Source organism: Maniola jurtina, chromosome 21, assembly GCF_905333055.1.
Source record: "Maniola jurtina chromosome 21, ilManJurt1.1, whole genome shotgun sequence".
Classification (NCBI taxonomy): domain Eukaryota; kingdom Metazoa; phylum Arthropoda; class Insecta; order Lepidoptera; family Nymphalidae; genus Maniola; species Maniola jurtina.
In genome coordinates this window covers 6351704-6367093 of record NC_060049.1, presented here as the reverse complement: position 1 = coordinate 6367093, position 15390 = coordinate 6351704, and the positions used below count along the sequence as shown (strand labels likewise).

Genomic DNA, 15390 nt, shown 5'->3' with positions numbered 1-15390 from the left:
TGAGCCTTTGAAGTATATAATATATTATATTTAACTTTTACTATTTAAAGCTCTTAGTTTTCATTTCATACGAAATCTGGTATCGCAACGAATACCCAACACAAAATGGAGAATTTACAGAAAGTCAGCTCAATACACTCGCACCTAGACACATACAACAGCGTGGTCAGTCTAAGTCAGCCAAATTTCGGTTGAGCTGAAAAGGCTGAACCGGAATTCAGCTCCGTTTTTTTTCGTTGTATTGAGAGGACCCTCTGTCGTTTCTCCATTCTGTGCTCTAAAGTCCCTCCAAAGGGAACGTAGTCGAAGTGTTGTGACTACCCTCAGAAGTAGGTGACGAATGTTATGAATATAGAGATAACAACTATTAAAGTATCAAGTATCTAGAATATATTAAAAAAAAAACAAAAGCTTTGCTTTTGGCATTTCGCATAGAGTTAACTCTATTTTAATGCGATATCATGAACATGTCCTTAACTCCCACTAAGAGTTCGCGAGGAAGGTCACTTGGATAATTTATAATCACTGCACCGATGTGTCTTATACAAAATTTTATTGTTACAGCTGTTTCCATTTCATAAGACTGAGTCGATAGTTGTTCACCTGTAATTACACGCACCTTCGTTGATAAAAATACCAATTTGTTAATATCTTGCAGCAGCACCCTTGCCGTTTTATTAAATAGTCCACACTTGAACTTTCTCAGCTATAACACACCAGCTGGCTTGATCGTAGTAAGATGAAACTACATGGAGACTCTCCACGTATTTTTCTATCAACTGATCCAGTTCCCCTTTCTTGAAGACGTGGTAATATCTGTGGTACGTCACTGCGCCTCCTTCTGACGGCAGGCTATCTGATCCATCGCTCAATGACGGCAAGAGTGGTGCATGAGGAATGGCGCGAGCTGCTACTGCTGGAACAGGGGCTGTATCCTCGGAAGATGAGCGCGTTTCCATTAGTTTCCTTTCCTTTGAACACTCACTGCATGACGGCAAAGAAGCGAGGCTCACGCAACCAAGTGAAGCCGTACTGCCAGTCTTATCTCGACGGCTCCAATCGCTACCAGCTGAAGTGTCACTGGATTCAATGGAAAATCCTGATTTAAGTGGTGCGGTACTGGTGCTCGACCGCGAAGTCACCGATTCCGGACTAATTTCCATCTTATCTAAATCACTCGAGTCGGTGGATTGTCCAACCTTTAATGAAGACCGTTTGTCAGTACTCGTACACAAAGAATCGACGCTAATCTCCGACTCTAGTGAGTATCCAGTCTCTAGAGACTGACTGGTATCATAGTTTCCAGATTCTATGGTGATTTCAGGATTTCCGTTGCTAGACGATATAGCGCTGTCGTCGTCCGGATTCTTAGTGTCAATATCGGGTAATTTTTCATCTGTAATTGGTTTCACGTTGTACTGAATATTGGCACAATTATTTAGATAAATATCTTCCTCGCTGGTCACCTTCATAGTTTTCTTGAGTTCCCTATACTTATTTATAATCGGATCGACATCTTTGGACCTCTTTTTACTTTTTGTTTTTGTGCTACATTTTGGGAACAGTTTGTTTATATCTGATTCTTGGGTATCTTGAATTGATGTTATATATTTTATCTTTTCGCCTGTCAACTTACTTGTTATGTGAGATTCTAAATTTAATTTGTTGTGTGGATCCTCGAGATGTTGTAAACTATTAGAAAGCTCGTCCAAAATTTTCTGGGTATTCCTATCTTCTTCTTCGCGTTTTAATCTAAGAGATATACTCTTTTCACTACTGCTACTACTTGGAAGATCAAAGTCATCTTCGTTTATGCGTTTGGAATATTGGTCTATTTCTTGTAACAACTTCTCACTAAGCTTTTCAGCAAACTCTGTTAAATGATGACTGCGTTCTTGTTGATCCGTGATCCACTCTTCTTCTTTAGACACCATATCTGACTTGCAGGTTACTAATGGTTCATTCTGTATTCTGTTAAAGCTTTCCGATTTCGATATAGATTTTTCAGAATCTGTGCTTGATACTGATAATGAATCATACGGGTGTCTCGTTGGGCTTCGATGACTTTTGCTTAAATTTTCATCTAAAGATCGCCCCTCGGGTCTATTAGGAGACAATCTATTTAAACTCCAAGTAGAGTTACTTGTGCTACCTTGTTTGGGAGAGCGGTCTTTTGATCTCCGTCCAGGTGAGAGACGCTCTAAACTGCAGGAACTTCCGCTGGAGCTTGTATGGGATTGGGATCTCGATCTGTCTTCTAATATTCTTAAGTCACCTGGAGATAACTTGTTCAAACTCCAGTTACTACTACTACTGCTACTGGAAGCACCTTGCACGATTGCGATAGCTTCACCACTCTCCAGCTTTTCTGTATGACGTCTTTTAGACCTTGGGCTCGATTGAATTACAGTTTCGCAAGTCTCATCTAATGATTGCGCCACCTCAGCGACGGCTTCGATCAAAGTTTGAGGAGTAGTTAGAGTGAATGCTTGTTTTTCGTTTGTATTTGAGTTGTCTGTAGTTTTAACTTCTGTAGTAGGTGGATTTGGCAGATCTAAAACAAAAAGATACCGTATTAAATAAAGGTTGATCCGATTAGTTATGAAATTAATATAATTTTTATTAGAGAAATAAAGATTACCTTTTTCCATAGCAATTTTCCGAAGCTCATCCGGCACGACGCTTATGACGCTGTCTACGGAATCAGGTGAGGAGACACCACTAGAGTCACTGTCGACATCATCTGTAGCTGGATTGAATAGTTCTAACGACATTAGTTTTGGATGACTCTTAGCAATTGGTTCAGCTTTACTCGTGCTGCGCACTATAGGGAAATGTTGTCTGCGACTAATGCTTATTGGAGGGATACCTTTATTCAACATTTCTTTTATTTGTCGTATTCTTTCTTTCCTCTTTCTGTCTGCAGATTTTGAATCTAATGTGTCATTGGTTGGTGACTTACTTGGTGCTTTAGGCTTAAACTGAGGTATTTCAGGAAGTTCTGCAACGGTTTGCAATGTAATCTTTGGATAAGGTTTTACATCTTGCAATACACGGGGTTTTAAATCATCAGTGTCAGCGGTTAATTTATGAATTTCTTCAATGTCTTTATTGATTTCTGCTAGCAGTTCTTTAGTTTCCTCATTTGGTGTTTCTTCTTCTTCTTTTATAGGAGGTATTGGATCGATTTCTTGGGGGAATATTTCTATAGGGGGAGGCTTGTTCACTATAGCTGGAATTTCTGTATCCATTATATTTATTTCTGGTTCTGGTTTTGGAGGAGAATTGGGTTGACTTTTTGATTGAGGTTTTATAGGGGCTACGCAAACATTATTTGTTGTCGTATAATTTTTTAAGCTATACTGTGCTACTAAAATTTTATTGTGGACTGTGCCCGGTGCTGTCACCGCATTAGGTGAACCTGGTGGTCGTATTAACGGGAATGCTTGTTTGATCCTTGGAGATGGTAACCCTGGTGAGTTCTTCATTCTAGGCGAGGTTGGTACAGATGGTACTTTGAGTCTCGGTGAAGTTGGCCCTGGTGATAAAGGTGTAGGAGATAAAGGGTCACCAGAACCATCAGCTTTGGGAACGTATATAACTGAAGCAAAACTATCTTCGGAATCCACACTTGTGTCACTTTGGAGACTACTATCCTTCGAAGAATCTGACCCATCTTCTCTGGAATGTCGTCTTTCAGGATAGCCCTTGTCACTATTTGCGTTATTGTCACTTGGTGTGGGAACTTCTGGCACAGGTCCGTGATTCTTCCAACCTTGGAGCATTCTCACGAAAACAGTTACTTTGTCTATATTCGTTGTTGAAGTTTTGAACTTATTAGTCAGGCCGTTTTTAAGGGATTGAAATTTTTTAGCGGTCGTTGCTGATGTAGAGAATATAGAGTCACGTAACGAATCAAGAGCTCCCGGTCTTCGGTACAAATACTCTTCGTTAAGCGATGCTTGCTTTTGTATATTTTTACGGAGACGCTCTTTTTCTCTCAATCTTTCAACTGACATCAATTCTTCGTTAAGGGACGTCTGCTTGAATACACCAGGTTTCTTAGATTGTAACTTTTGCGTGTGAATTTTAAAATTTGGCATTTCCTCAACCATGCTTTTCATATCTGTAGGTTTATCGAGGTCTTCATCGGCGTCATCTTCGTTGATTGATTTCTTTTGTTTGACTAGTCGTGGTTTCTTACGTGGTTCTATTACTGGTTGGACTGGCTGCTCCAAAGCGGGTGGTTCGTTTTCTTCTCCACCTAAACTTGGGAGACTGGATCTCGACCGGACTAATGCACGGTGTTCTATATCAGCAATATCGGTAAGGCTCCGTGATTTCATCGTTGAACTCTCAGAGGGTTGTGAGATCAATCGAGGTGGAAGGACTTCGTCTAATCGCCTTAGTTCTATGGGCAGGTCGGCCGCTGCAGGTTCGGGACGTTGACTAGGCCTTTGTATTACCCTAGTATTTACTCCCCATGATGGGAGAAAAGAGCGTCGTCCAGCTAATCGTTGTAGTGCTCGTCTTACGAATGAATAACATGTTTCGTTGGGCGATGAAAGTGACGACGACCCAGGTGAACCATCACGACTTTTCCATGGTTCAGAACAACTGAAAAGTTAAGAAAATATAGTTTACAAGTCAGAAACGAAACTGTGTCTAAAATGAAGCAAAAAGTCTGTCTACTTACTGGTCATAGTCAACAGATAAAAACCGTGGAGCCGGCGGTGGTGGGCATAATGTTGCTGGTCGATGCCAAGGTATTAAGACGTCCTAAAAAGAAAAAATGTTCACTTATTGATTTGCCACTAAAAAGCTTGTAAAGATAGGTACTGTAAAAATCGATGGATGGAAAAACGATATTCTCAATTTATTTGGTCACGTGAATGTCCTACGTCATTTGAAGGGGTGGTAGGATGGTGATAGGTGGTATTGTGGCACCAGAGCATGAGGCAGATCACCCAAAAGATGGATGTATCGAGGGCTGCAGTGAAGGTATTAGAATAGAATAGAATAGATTTTTATTCAAATAAACTTTTACAAGTGCTTTTGAATCGTCAAATAATTTACCACTGGTTCGGGTACTATTCTCGCATGAGTACCCAAAAGAAAGCATTTATCAGAAACAAATGGAGAGGGATAGTGATACGTGCTATAATTTAATGGGACGACCATGATCGCTCTGCAAATAGCCAATAAACAGAAAATGCCAGTTATATGTTCACCTGTGAATGGAAGTTCCTTCCCTCGTGCTCCATAGCCCAGACAGTCAGCAGCAACCTTCCCCCGATCCTGGTTATCCTGGCCAGCTCCCGTAGAGCCATCGCGCGGCGCTCCACCGTGGCGAAGTGGTGCACCACGGCGATCGAGAGCACCGCATCGAAGGACTCGTCGCGGAACGGCAGACTTAAGTTGTCACATACCACCACCTGGAAAAACCGGCCAAGTGCGAATCAGACTCGCGCACTGAGGGTTCCGTACTCGGGTATTTTTTTTAATTAAAAAAAAAACTACTGACTAGATCTCGTTCAAACCAATTTTCGGTGGAAGTTTGCATGATAATGCACATCGTATATTTTTTTAGTTTTACCATTCTCTTATTTTAGAAGCAAAATCGACCTGACGGATGTTATTTACCTATATTACTTACTCTCACGCCCGTGTAAAAATAGATACCCACCCATAAAATCTAAAAAGAATATAATATACTTACATACATAAAAATAAATAAGCGTACAAACACATTACATATTTGGGAGGATTACACCCCGGCAGGGGAGAACAAACGGCCGCGGGTCAGTGCGACAGATTGAGTTATTCAAATTCAAAATATTTTTATTCAATTAGACTTTTACAAGTACTTTTAAATCGTCAAGAGTATCTACCACTGGTCCGGAATGCCTTTCCTACCGAGAAGAACCAGCAAGAAACTCGGCGGTTGCTCTTTTCAATGATTTGATATATAATATTTACCTCATTGTTGTCGTGCTGCGCCTGCGCCGCGAGTCTCGTGCAGCGGTCCCCGCCCACCGCGAACACGGACGGATTCACGCTCAGGTACTTGCCGTTGCCGCATCCTGTACGACAATAATAATAATCAACATTAGCTTTTACTAGCCGATGCCCGCGACTTCGCCCGCGTGGATTTAGGTTTTTTGAAATCCCGTGGGAACTCTTTGATTTTCCGGGATAAAAAGTAGCCTATGTGCTAATCCAGGATATTATCTATCTCCATTCCAAATTTCAGCTAAATCAGTCAAGTAGTTTTTGCGTGAAGGAGTAACAAACATACACACACATACACAAAAACTTTCGCCTTTATAATATTAGTTTTATATATGGAGCATATATATGTTAGAGATGCGTGCACGGAATTGAACCCCCGTCCCCCGACCTTCCGAATATGAGGCCGACTTAACCATAAGGCTATCACCGCTCAGACAACCCTTGCTATTGTGTGCTTAATTAATAGAAACTGATCACGACCCTCAGCAATGAGGAATAGATAGTTACAAATGACTAATTCATCGCTTTGTTTTCAAGTACGAAAGTTTCATTCATATAAAACTTTCAGTTAGGTATTGGGTATAATTTTGTACTCATTTACTTCTGACTTCCCACGGTGCGTGATTCTATGGATTAACATTTAACACGCACGGCAGGACGACGTGACGGTTTGTTTGCAAAAGGACAGATTCTCAAAAGGACAGAGTACACATAAGTGGAAAAATCAAATTAACTTGTGTAAGAACCTCTTACACATAAATTATTACATTGAATGATGGGTCTTGAGATTCGAAGAAATTTTGAAGTTACCGTCACGGATTTGAAGTTACCGTCAAAGCTCGTCTGCGGTTTACGTACGATACCCTTCCCACGGTGCGTCGTCGGCGCGGGCTTGTCCGCAACTGTCTGCAATATCACGCACCGTGGGAAGCAAGTATTACATATCTTTCGCCTACAGCTAATTGTTGAATGAAGTCTGTTCTTTCTGCCCACGCGCGTTTGAAACCTGTAGGTTGTAGGTACCTATCACAGTTCATCTACAGTCTACACGGTCGAGTGGGTGTTTAGAAAAACGCGCAGATTTTTCCACTTGTACACAATGTTTCTAATATTATTTTAACATTACACCCTTGTGTATACATTGTTAGAAAGTACAAAAGGTTAAGTGAATATACTATGTTTTATTACTTAATGCATTGAGGTATGTGGGCGTAAAGTAGGTACTATTACATTCTACAAGCTGACCCGCTCCGGCTTCGATCGAGTGGAATTTTGAAAAATCGGTGAAGAAGTGGAAATTTCAAAAATTCGGAAATACGTACTTCTTTAATTCTACCTAAAAGTACAAATATCAATTTTTATATAACTTGAAAAATTATGGACTTTAAAAGTTGTCCTATATTTAATCCTCTCGGATGTGGAATTTTTAAAAATCCTGAAACTGTTCTTATACCTATAATACGTCATTATACAAAATAATATAGCCTATGTGACTGTTGGATACCTACCTATATACACCTACTATACCTACCTAAAAAAACCAGTTCAGTGGTTTCAGAATTACAACAAACAAATATTTTCTCTAAGTATATTATAATATTTTAAGTAAATACCGAGGTGATTGCTCGAATTTTGCGTATAAAAAGTAATAAGATTAAATAAATGAAATAATTGGTGTCAAAGTTTAACGACCTGCCTGAAATATTTCCGCGAAAATAATATTATTATACCGACAGGTGTCTTTAGAGTTTCCCTTTGTTATAAACTTCGCAACCGACGCGCAGAGATTGGGAGATACTAAGGCGCCTACGCACTGACATTTGCTTTAAGGTTGAATACCTAAAATACCATTGAAACTGAATTGCTAATTATCTGTTGATGTTACATATTTTACAGGGCTGTGTGGGAGGTGCCTTACAACCCCGACGTCAAATTGAGTCCTTTCAGGCAAATTTATTACTTGTTAGTTGGTTTCAGTTTGGCTCTTGACTCTATCTATAAACTATAATATGTAGAGGTTTAGTTTATTTTTAGATAGATACTTAGAGTATCTAGATATCTGTGTTAACAACATCCCTTCGAAAGGAAAAATAATTGCAAATATGTAGATACTGATACTTAACGAAGGTAAAGGATGACAAATTGTGTTAATAATAACGAATCAGCAAGCGTACGCTACACAGTCCGCTTTATAAAAAGGCGCGCTTTAAACCGCTTGCTGTGATTTGACCTGAGTAGAATACTATTCCGAAACCTTAGGACAATGTGCCTCACCGAGGTCACAGAGGAAGGAGCGCACGGCGGGCGCGGGCGCGCACGGAGCGTCGTCCTCGCCCGCCTGCTCGTATACATCGTGCACGTAGGAGCGTCTGAGGACAATGTGGCTTACCGACGTCACACACGAGGCTGCCGGGCTCGAGGTCGCCGAGGAAGGAGCGCACGGCGGGCGCGGGCGCGCACGGAGCGTCGTCCTCGCCCGCCTGCTCGTATACATCGTGCACGTAGGAGCGTCTGAGGACAATGTGGCTTACCGACGTCACACACGAGGCTGCCGGGCTCGAGGTCGCCGAGGAAGGAGCGCACGGCGGGCGCGGGCGCGCACGGAGCGTCGTCCTCGCCCGCCTGCTCGTATACATCGTGCACGTAGGAGCGTCTGAGGACAATGTGGCTTACCGACGTCACACACGAGGCTGCCGGGCTCGAGGTCGCCGAGGAAGGAGCGCACGGCGGGCGCGGGCGCGCACGGAGCGTCGTCCTCGCCCGCCTGCTCGTATACATCGTGCACGTAGGAGCGTCTGAGGACAATGTGGCTTACCGACGTCACACACGAGGCTGCCGGGCTCGAGGTCGCCGAGGAAGGAGCGCACGGCGGGCGCGGGCGCGCACGGAGCGTCGTCCTCGCCCGCCTGCTCGTATACATCGTGCACGTAGGAGCGTCTGAGGACAATGTGGCTTACCGACGTCACACACGAGGCTGCCGGGCTCGAGGTCGCCGAGGAAGGACCGCACGGCGGGCGCGGGCGGGCACGGAGCGTCGTCCTCGCCCGCCTGCTCGTAAACATCGTGCACGTAGGAGCGTCTGAGGACAATGTGGCTTACCGACGTCACACACGAGGCTGCCGGGCTCGAGGTCGCCGAGGAAGGAGCGCACGGCGGGCGCGGGCGCGCACGGAGCGTCGTCCTCGCCCGCCTGCTCGTATACATCGTGCACGTAGGCGCGCTCGAGCGCCGCGCCGCGCGCCGCGCACTCGCCCGCGCCCGCCTCCGCGCCGCCATCCGCCATCACCGCACCGCCATTGCACCACGCTGAAAGAGACAAATGAATCTTGTAATACGTCTTCTATGGCCAAAATCAAAAGTCTAGACCTAGATTGGATTACATTTGGACTGCAAGCTGACCGCAGAATGCAGTGGACATAACTGCATCGCAACTGCCCACTTACACGTCGACAGCCGATTCTCCTAAGGGTCAAGACAGATGGACTGCATTTTGGCTATCCCAAAATGCAGTCCATCTTTCTGACCCTTAGGAGGAATTCACCGCAAAACAATAGCGAAGGTGTGGCAAGTACCATATTCGATTTCAACGCTCTACATTGCATCTCTGCCATCAGCTAAGAGCTTAAGTGTCACTTAAACCTAGTAATTTTGAATGTATCACACATTAAGTAAATACTCGTGTGCCACGCGATCTGATCGCATGAGAGCCAGTAAAACGTTTTGACGCCTTTTGATTGCCACATGTCACATTAATCGGCTTATTGATGAGTTATTTATATACAAATCCTTGGCGCTATATTCAGCCGGGGTTTTCTATCTACTGTGGGTGTCCACACTCCACACGTTTTTTAGTGTAACCTACTAAAACAAGGCGATGCTATTTGAAATTGCATGGAGAAGGTTTCGAGCGATGATTCTGTGTTCTCTAAAAATATTATAAAACTAGCTGATGCCCGCAGCTTCGCCCGCGTGGATTGGTCAGATCCCCTGCAGCATCAGGATTGAGGAGTTGGACTCCAAATTTTTTATGAAACAATGTCGCAAAGTTCCTCTATCGATTAAAAAAGAAATGACGCAAATCGGTTCAGAAATCTCGGAGATTTCGGTGTACATAGGTAGAAAAACACAACTCCCTTTTTGAAAGTCGGTTAAAAAAGTAGCCTATTTTACGCCCTGGTCAATCCTCTACTTGCCTGTGAAAGTCCCGTTAAAACCGGTTCAGCCGTTCCAAAGATTAGCCTTTTCAAACAGACAGACAGACAGACAGACAGACAGACAGACAGACAGACAGACAGACAAAAATTTTAAAAACGTGTGATTCAGTTATGGTATCGTTCAAATAACCATATGAGCTTAATATGAGGTAGTTATTTCGAAATTACAGACAGACACTCCAATTTTATTTATTAGTATAGAAGTATAGATGTTAAAAGTATGTTTGTTTGTCCTTCACGCCCTAACTAAGCAACCAACCGACTTGATTTTTAGCATAGAGATAGTTGAAAGGACGGAGTGTAACATAGGCTACTTGTTTTCCAGGAAAATCAAAGAGTTCCCTCGGTATTGTATACTCTTTGCGAATTGTAGAATTTGTAAGATAACTAGCTTATGGCTGCAACTTCGTCCGCGTGGACTACGTAGATTTTACCCCCTTCGGAATTGAATTTTCAAAACTCCTTTCTTAACGGATATCTATGTCATAATAGCTATCTACCGAAGCTATCTACATGCCAAACAGCCCGATCCGTCCAGTAGTTTGAGCTGTGCGTTGACAGATCAGTCAGTCAGTCAGCTTTTCCTTTTATATATTTAGGTAATATAATTTGATGTCGGTAGACTATTAACTATTCAAACTTTGGGAAAACTGAAAATTGGAAAAGACCAACATGCGAGCGATGTCGTGGACTAAAACTGAAATCTGATAAAATATCTGCTTGCGAACGACTACATAAGTAGACTGTACAAGAGAAACTGGTTTTGGCAGCCTAGTTTAGAACTGTCAAGCCGATAAACCGAAAAGCCTACTTAATCTAACAATCTGTCCGCTGAAGTCTAAAAATAAGTCTGATAAAATTTTATCAATTTTTTTCGTACAATATCTTGCTAGTGCAGTATGACAAATAGAAATAGCTATTAAATAAAATATATCATTGTCTTTTTCTTTTTAAAATCGGTCTACCAAAATAGCACTAAAATCAGCCCACTCAGTATCAACTTATTACATCTTTACATATCTATGCATCTTCATCATTTTAAGTATTTACCTAAATATCTTTAAAGTTTTTATCATTTCCGTACTTATTGTTCGTTTTAAGGGTTCCGTACCTCAAAAAGAAAAACGGAACCCTAAGGTATAGGATCACTTTGTTGTCTGTCTGTCTGTCTGTCAAGAAACCTATAGGGTACTTCCTGTTGACCTAGAATCATAAAATTTGGTAGGTAGGTAGATCTTATAGCACAAGTACATTAATAAATCTGAAAACCGCGAATTTGTGGTTACATCATTTAAAAAAAAGTATGTAGTGCAGCCAGTATTCTTGGCACCATTCCACGCGGGCATGATTTGTATAGTAATTAGATAAGGCTAGCTTTAAGTTTTATTGTAATATTTTCAATAAAAAAAAAAAAAATTAATAATGTGTTTTCATAGTAAGATAACTATACCAAGTGGGGTATCATATGAAAGGGCCTCTACCTGTACATTCTAAAACAGATTTTTATTTATTTTTATGCATAATAGTTTTTGATTTATCGTGCAAAATGTTGGAAAAAATACCCGAGTATGGAACCCTCAGTGCGCAAGTCTGACTCGCATTTGGCCGGTTTTTTTTTGTATATAAGTTCACTTACGTAGGTACTTCATTCAAATTTTTATAACGGCGTAAACCATTTTATATATTTTTATGTCGCTGATATTTAAGTTCCCACGGGTTTTTTAAAAACCTAACTCCACGTGGACGAAGTCTCGGGTGTCGGCTAATAATTCAACCAACAAGTTTAGCATCGAAGAGCACACAGCCCTTCTTATCATCACGGGTTACCGTAGCCATGGCAACGCATCTAGGACGCCGCAGGAAAGCAGGTCGCACCTTCACCTCGTTCCCGGGTCGCCTGCAGCTTGCGCGAGACGAGGGAGCGAGGGGAATTCGATACTACGGTTTAGAATGAACGGTCGTTTTCTTTTACAGGTTAGATCACATCACACTTCACCATTCACACTTCACACTATCACATCACACTTCACATTTCACATTACATTACACCAATATTGTAAAGGCGAAAATTTGTGTGTAAGTATGTGTGTGTGTATGTTTGTTTCTCTTTCACGCAAAAACTACTGAACAGATTTGGCTGAAATTTTAAATGGAGATAGATAATATCCTGGATACCATAAGGGTTCCGTAGCCAAATGGCAAAAAACGGAACCCTTATGGATTCGTCATGTCTGTCTGTCTGTCCGTCTGTCCGTCGGTATGACGCCGCGGGATAGCAGGTCGCACCTTCACCTCGTTCCCGGGTCGCCTGCAGCTTGCGCGAGACGAGGGAGCGAGGGGAATTCGATACTACGGTTTAGAATGAACGGTCGTTTTCTTTTACAGGTTAGATCACATCACACTTCACCATTCACACTTCACACTATCACATCACACTTCACATTTCACATTACATTACACCAATATTGTAAAGGCGAAAATTTGTGTGTAAGTATGTGTGTGTGTATGTTTGTTTCTCTTTCACGCAAAAACTACTGAACAGATTTGGCTGAAATTTTAAATGGAGATAGATAATATCCTGGATACCATAAGGGTTCCGTAGCCAAATGGCAAAAAACGGAACCCTTATGGATTCGTCATGTCTGTCTGTCTGTCCGTCTGTCCGTCGGTATGACGCCGCGGGATAGCAGGTCGCACCTTCACCTCGTTCCCGGGTCGCCTGCAGCTTGCGCGAGACGAGGGAGCGAGGGGAATTCGATACTACGGTTTAGAATGAACGGTCGTTTTCTTTTACAGGTTAGATCACATCACACTTCACCATTCACACTTCACACTATCACATCACACTTCACATTTCACATTACATTACACCAATATTGTAAAGGCGAAAATTTGTGTGTAAGTATGTGTGTGTGTATGTTTGTTTCTCTTTCACGCAAAAACTACTGAACAGATTTGGCTGAAATTTTAAATGGAGATAGATAATATCCTGGATACCATAAGGGTTCCGTAGCCAAATGGCAAAAAACGGAACCCTTATGGATTCGTCATGTCTGTCTGTCTGTCCGTCTGTCCGTCGGTATGACGCCGCGGGATAGCAGGTCGCACCTTCACCTCGTTCCCGGGTCGCCTGCAGCTTGCGCGAAACGCGGGAGCGAGGGGAATTCGATACTACGTTTTAGAATGAACGATAGTTTTCTTTTACAGGTTAGATCACATCACACTTCACACTATCACATCACACTTCACATTTCACATTACATTACACCAATATTATAAAGGCGAAAATTTGTGTGTAAGTATGTGTGTGTGTATGTTTGTTTCTCTTTCACGCAAAACTACTGAACAGATTTGGCTGAAATTTTAAATGGAGATAGATAATATCCTGGATACCATAAGGGTTCCGTAGCCAAATGGCAAAAAACGGAACCCTTATGGATTCGTCATGTCTGTCTGTCTGTCCGTCTGTCCGTCGGTATGACGCCGCGGGATAGCAGGTCGCACCTTCACCTCGTTCCCGGGTCGCCTGCAGCTTGCGCGAGACTAGGGAGCGAGGGGAATTCGATACTACGGTTTAGAATGAACGGTCGTTTTCTTTTACAGGTTAGATCACATCACACTTCACCATTCACACTTCACACTATCACATCACACTTCACATTTCACATTACATTACACCAATATTATAAAGGCGAAAGTTTGTGTGTAAGTATGTGTGTGTGTATGTTTGTTTCTCTTTCACGCAAAACTACTGAACAGATTTGGCTGAAATTTTAAATGGAGATAGATAATATCCTGGATACCATAAGGGTTCCGTAGCCAAATGGCAAAAAACGGAACCCTTATGGATTCGTCATGTCTGTCTGTCTGTCCGTCTGTCCGTCGGTATGACGCCGCGGGATAGCAGGTCGCACCTTCACCTCGTTCCCGGGTCGCCTGCAGCTTGCGCGAAACGCGGGAGCGAGGGGAATTCGATACTACGTTTTAGAATGAACGATAGTTTTCTTTTACAGGTTAGATCACATCACACTTCACACTATCACATCACACTTCACATTTCACATTACATTACACCAATATTATAAAGGCGAAAATTTGTGTGTAAGTATGTGTGTGTGTATGTTTGTTTCTCTTTCACGCAAAACTACTGAACAGATTTGGCTGAAATTTTAAATGGAGATAGATAATATCCTGGATACCATAAGGGTTCCGTAGCCAAATGGCAAAAAACGGAACCCTTATGGATTCGTCATTTCTGTCTGTCTGTCTGTCTGTCCGTCGGTATGACGCCGCAGGAAAGTAGTACGCACCTTCACCTCGTTCCCGGGTCGCCTGCAGCTTGCGCGAAACGCGGGAGCGAGGGGAATTCGATACTACGTTTTAGAATGAACGATAGTTTTCTTTTGCAGATTAGATCACATCACACTTCACAATTCACACTTCACACTATCACATCACACTTCACACTTCACATTACACTATTACACTAATATTATAAAGGTGAAAGTTTGTGTGTATGTATGTGTGTGTGTGTGTGTGTGTGTATATTTGTTACACATCTCGTACAATTTCATTCTTTGTCGGCCCTAGATCCTACCGTTGGGTTATTGATACCTACTATTTTGTATAAGTCCATTTTGACTACGCAACCCTAAAAAGTAGAGTATGAGAGGGTAGTTACGAGAAACGATTTAGTGAAGCTGGCATCGCAAATCGCGATACAATATCGGAGCAATCCACATCGTTCATTTCCACGTTCTTGACACAAAAAGTAGAATTTGCGGTGCGACCTCTACTAGGGTTGCTACTCACTACTTATAATAAAAAATCCGATAGTTAATATATACCTATTTTCTATACTAATATACTAATAAATAAAATTGAAGTGTCTGTCTGTTTGAACGGGCTAATCTTCGGAATGGCTAAACCTATTTGGACGGGACTTTCACAGACAAGTAGAGGATTAACCAAGGAGTAAAATAGGCTAATTTTTTAACCGACCTACCTAGTACCTACTTTTAGTACCTACTCCTAGCACAAGCCTGACGCTTAGTTGGAGAGGAAAGAGGAATATTAGTCATTTAACATGGCTAATATTCTTTTTTTTTAAAAAAAAAAAAAAGATCTGGCACAACGGGCGGTCGAAGTGCACCAGGCACCCAGG

General features: G+C 42.2%; 1 protein-coding gene across 2 annotated transcripts in view; it reads right to left on the bottom strand.

Moving 5' to 3' along the window:
* Positions 1-15390, bottom strand: part of LOC123876241 (protein piccolo) — a 38721-nt gene continuing 23331 nt past the window's right edge. The window contains exons 3-8 of one of the 2 annotated variants that reach the window (XM_045922431.1): positions 9112-9318; positions 5980-6083; positions 5232-5435; positions 4697-4779; positions 2642-4617; positions 1-2554 (exon numbers count right to left, since the gene is read on the bottom strand). In XM_045922431.1, the coding sequence (XP_045778387.1) occupies positions 678-2554; positions 2642-4617; positions 4697-4779; positions 5232-5435; positions 5980-6083; positions 9112-9295 (4428 nt within the window). In that variant the 5' untranslated portion in view covers positions 9296-9318 and the 3' untranslated portion in view covers positions 1-677. Of the gene's footprint in view, positions 2555-2641; positions 4618-4696; positions 4780-5231; positions 5436-5979; positions 6084-8401; positions 8649-9111; positions 9319-15390 lie in introns of those variants that run through there. The other variant, XM_045922430.1, reaches the window with a different exon arrangement.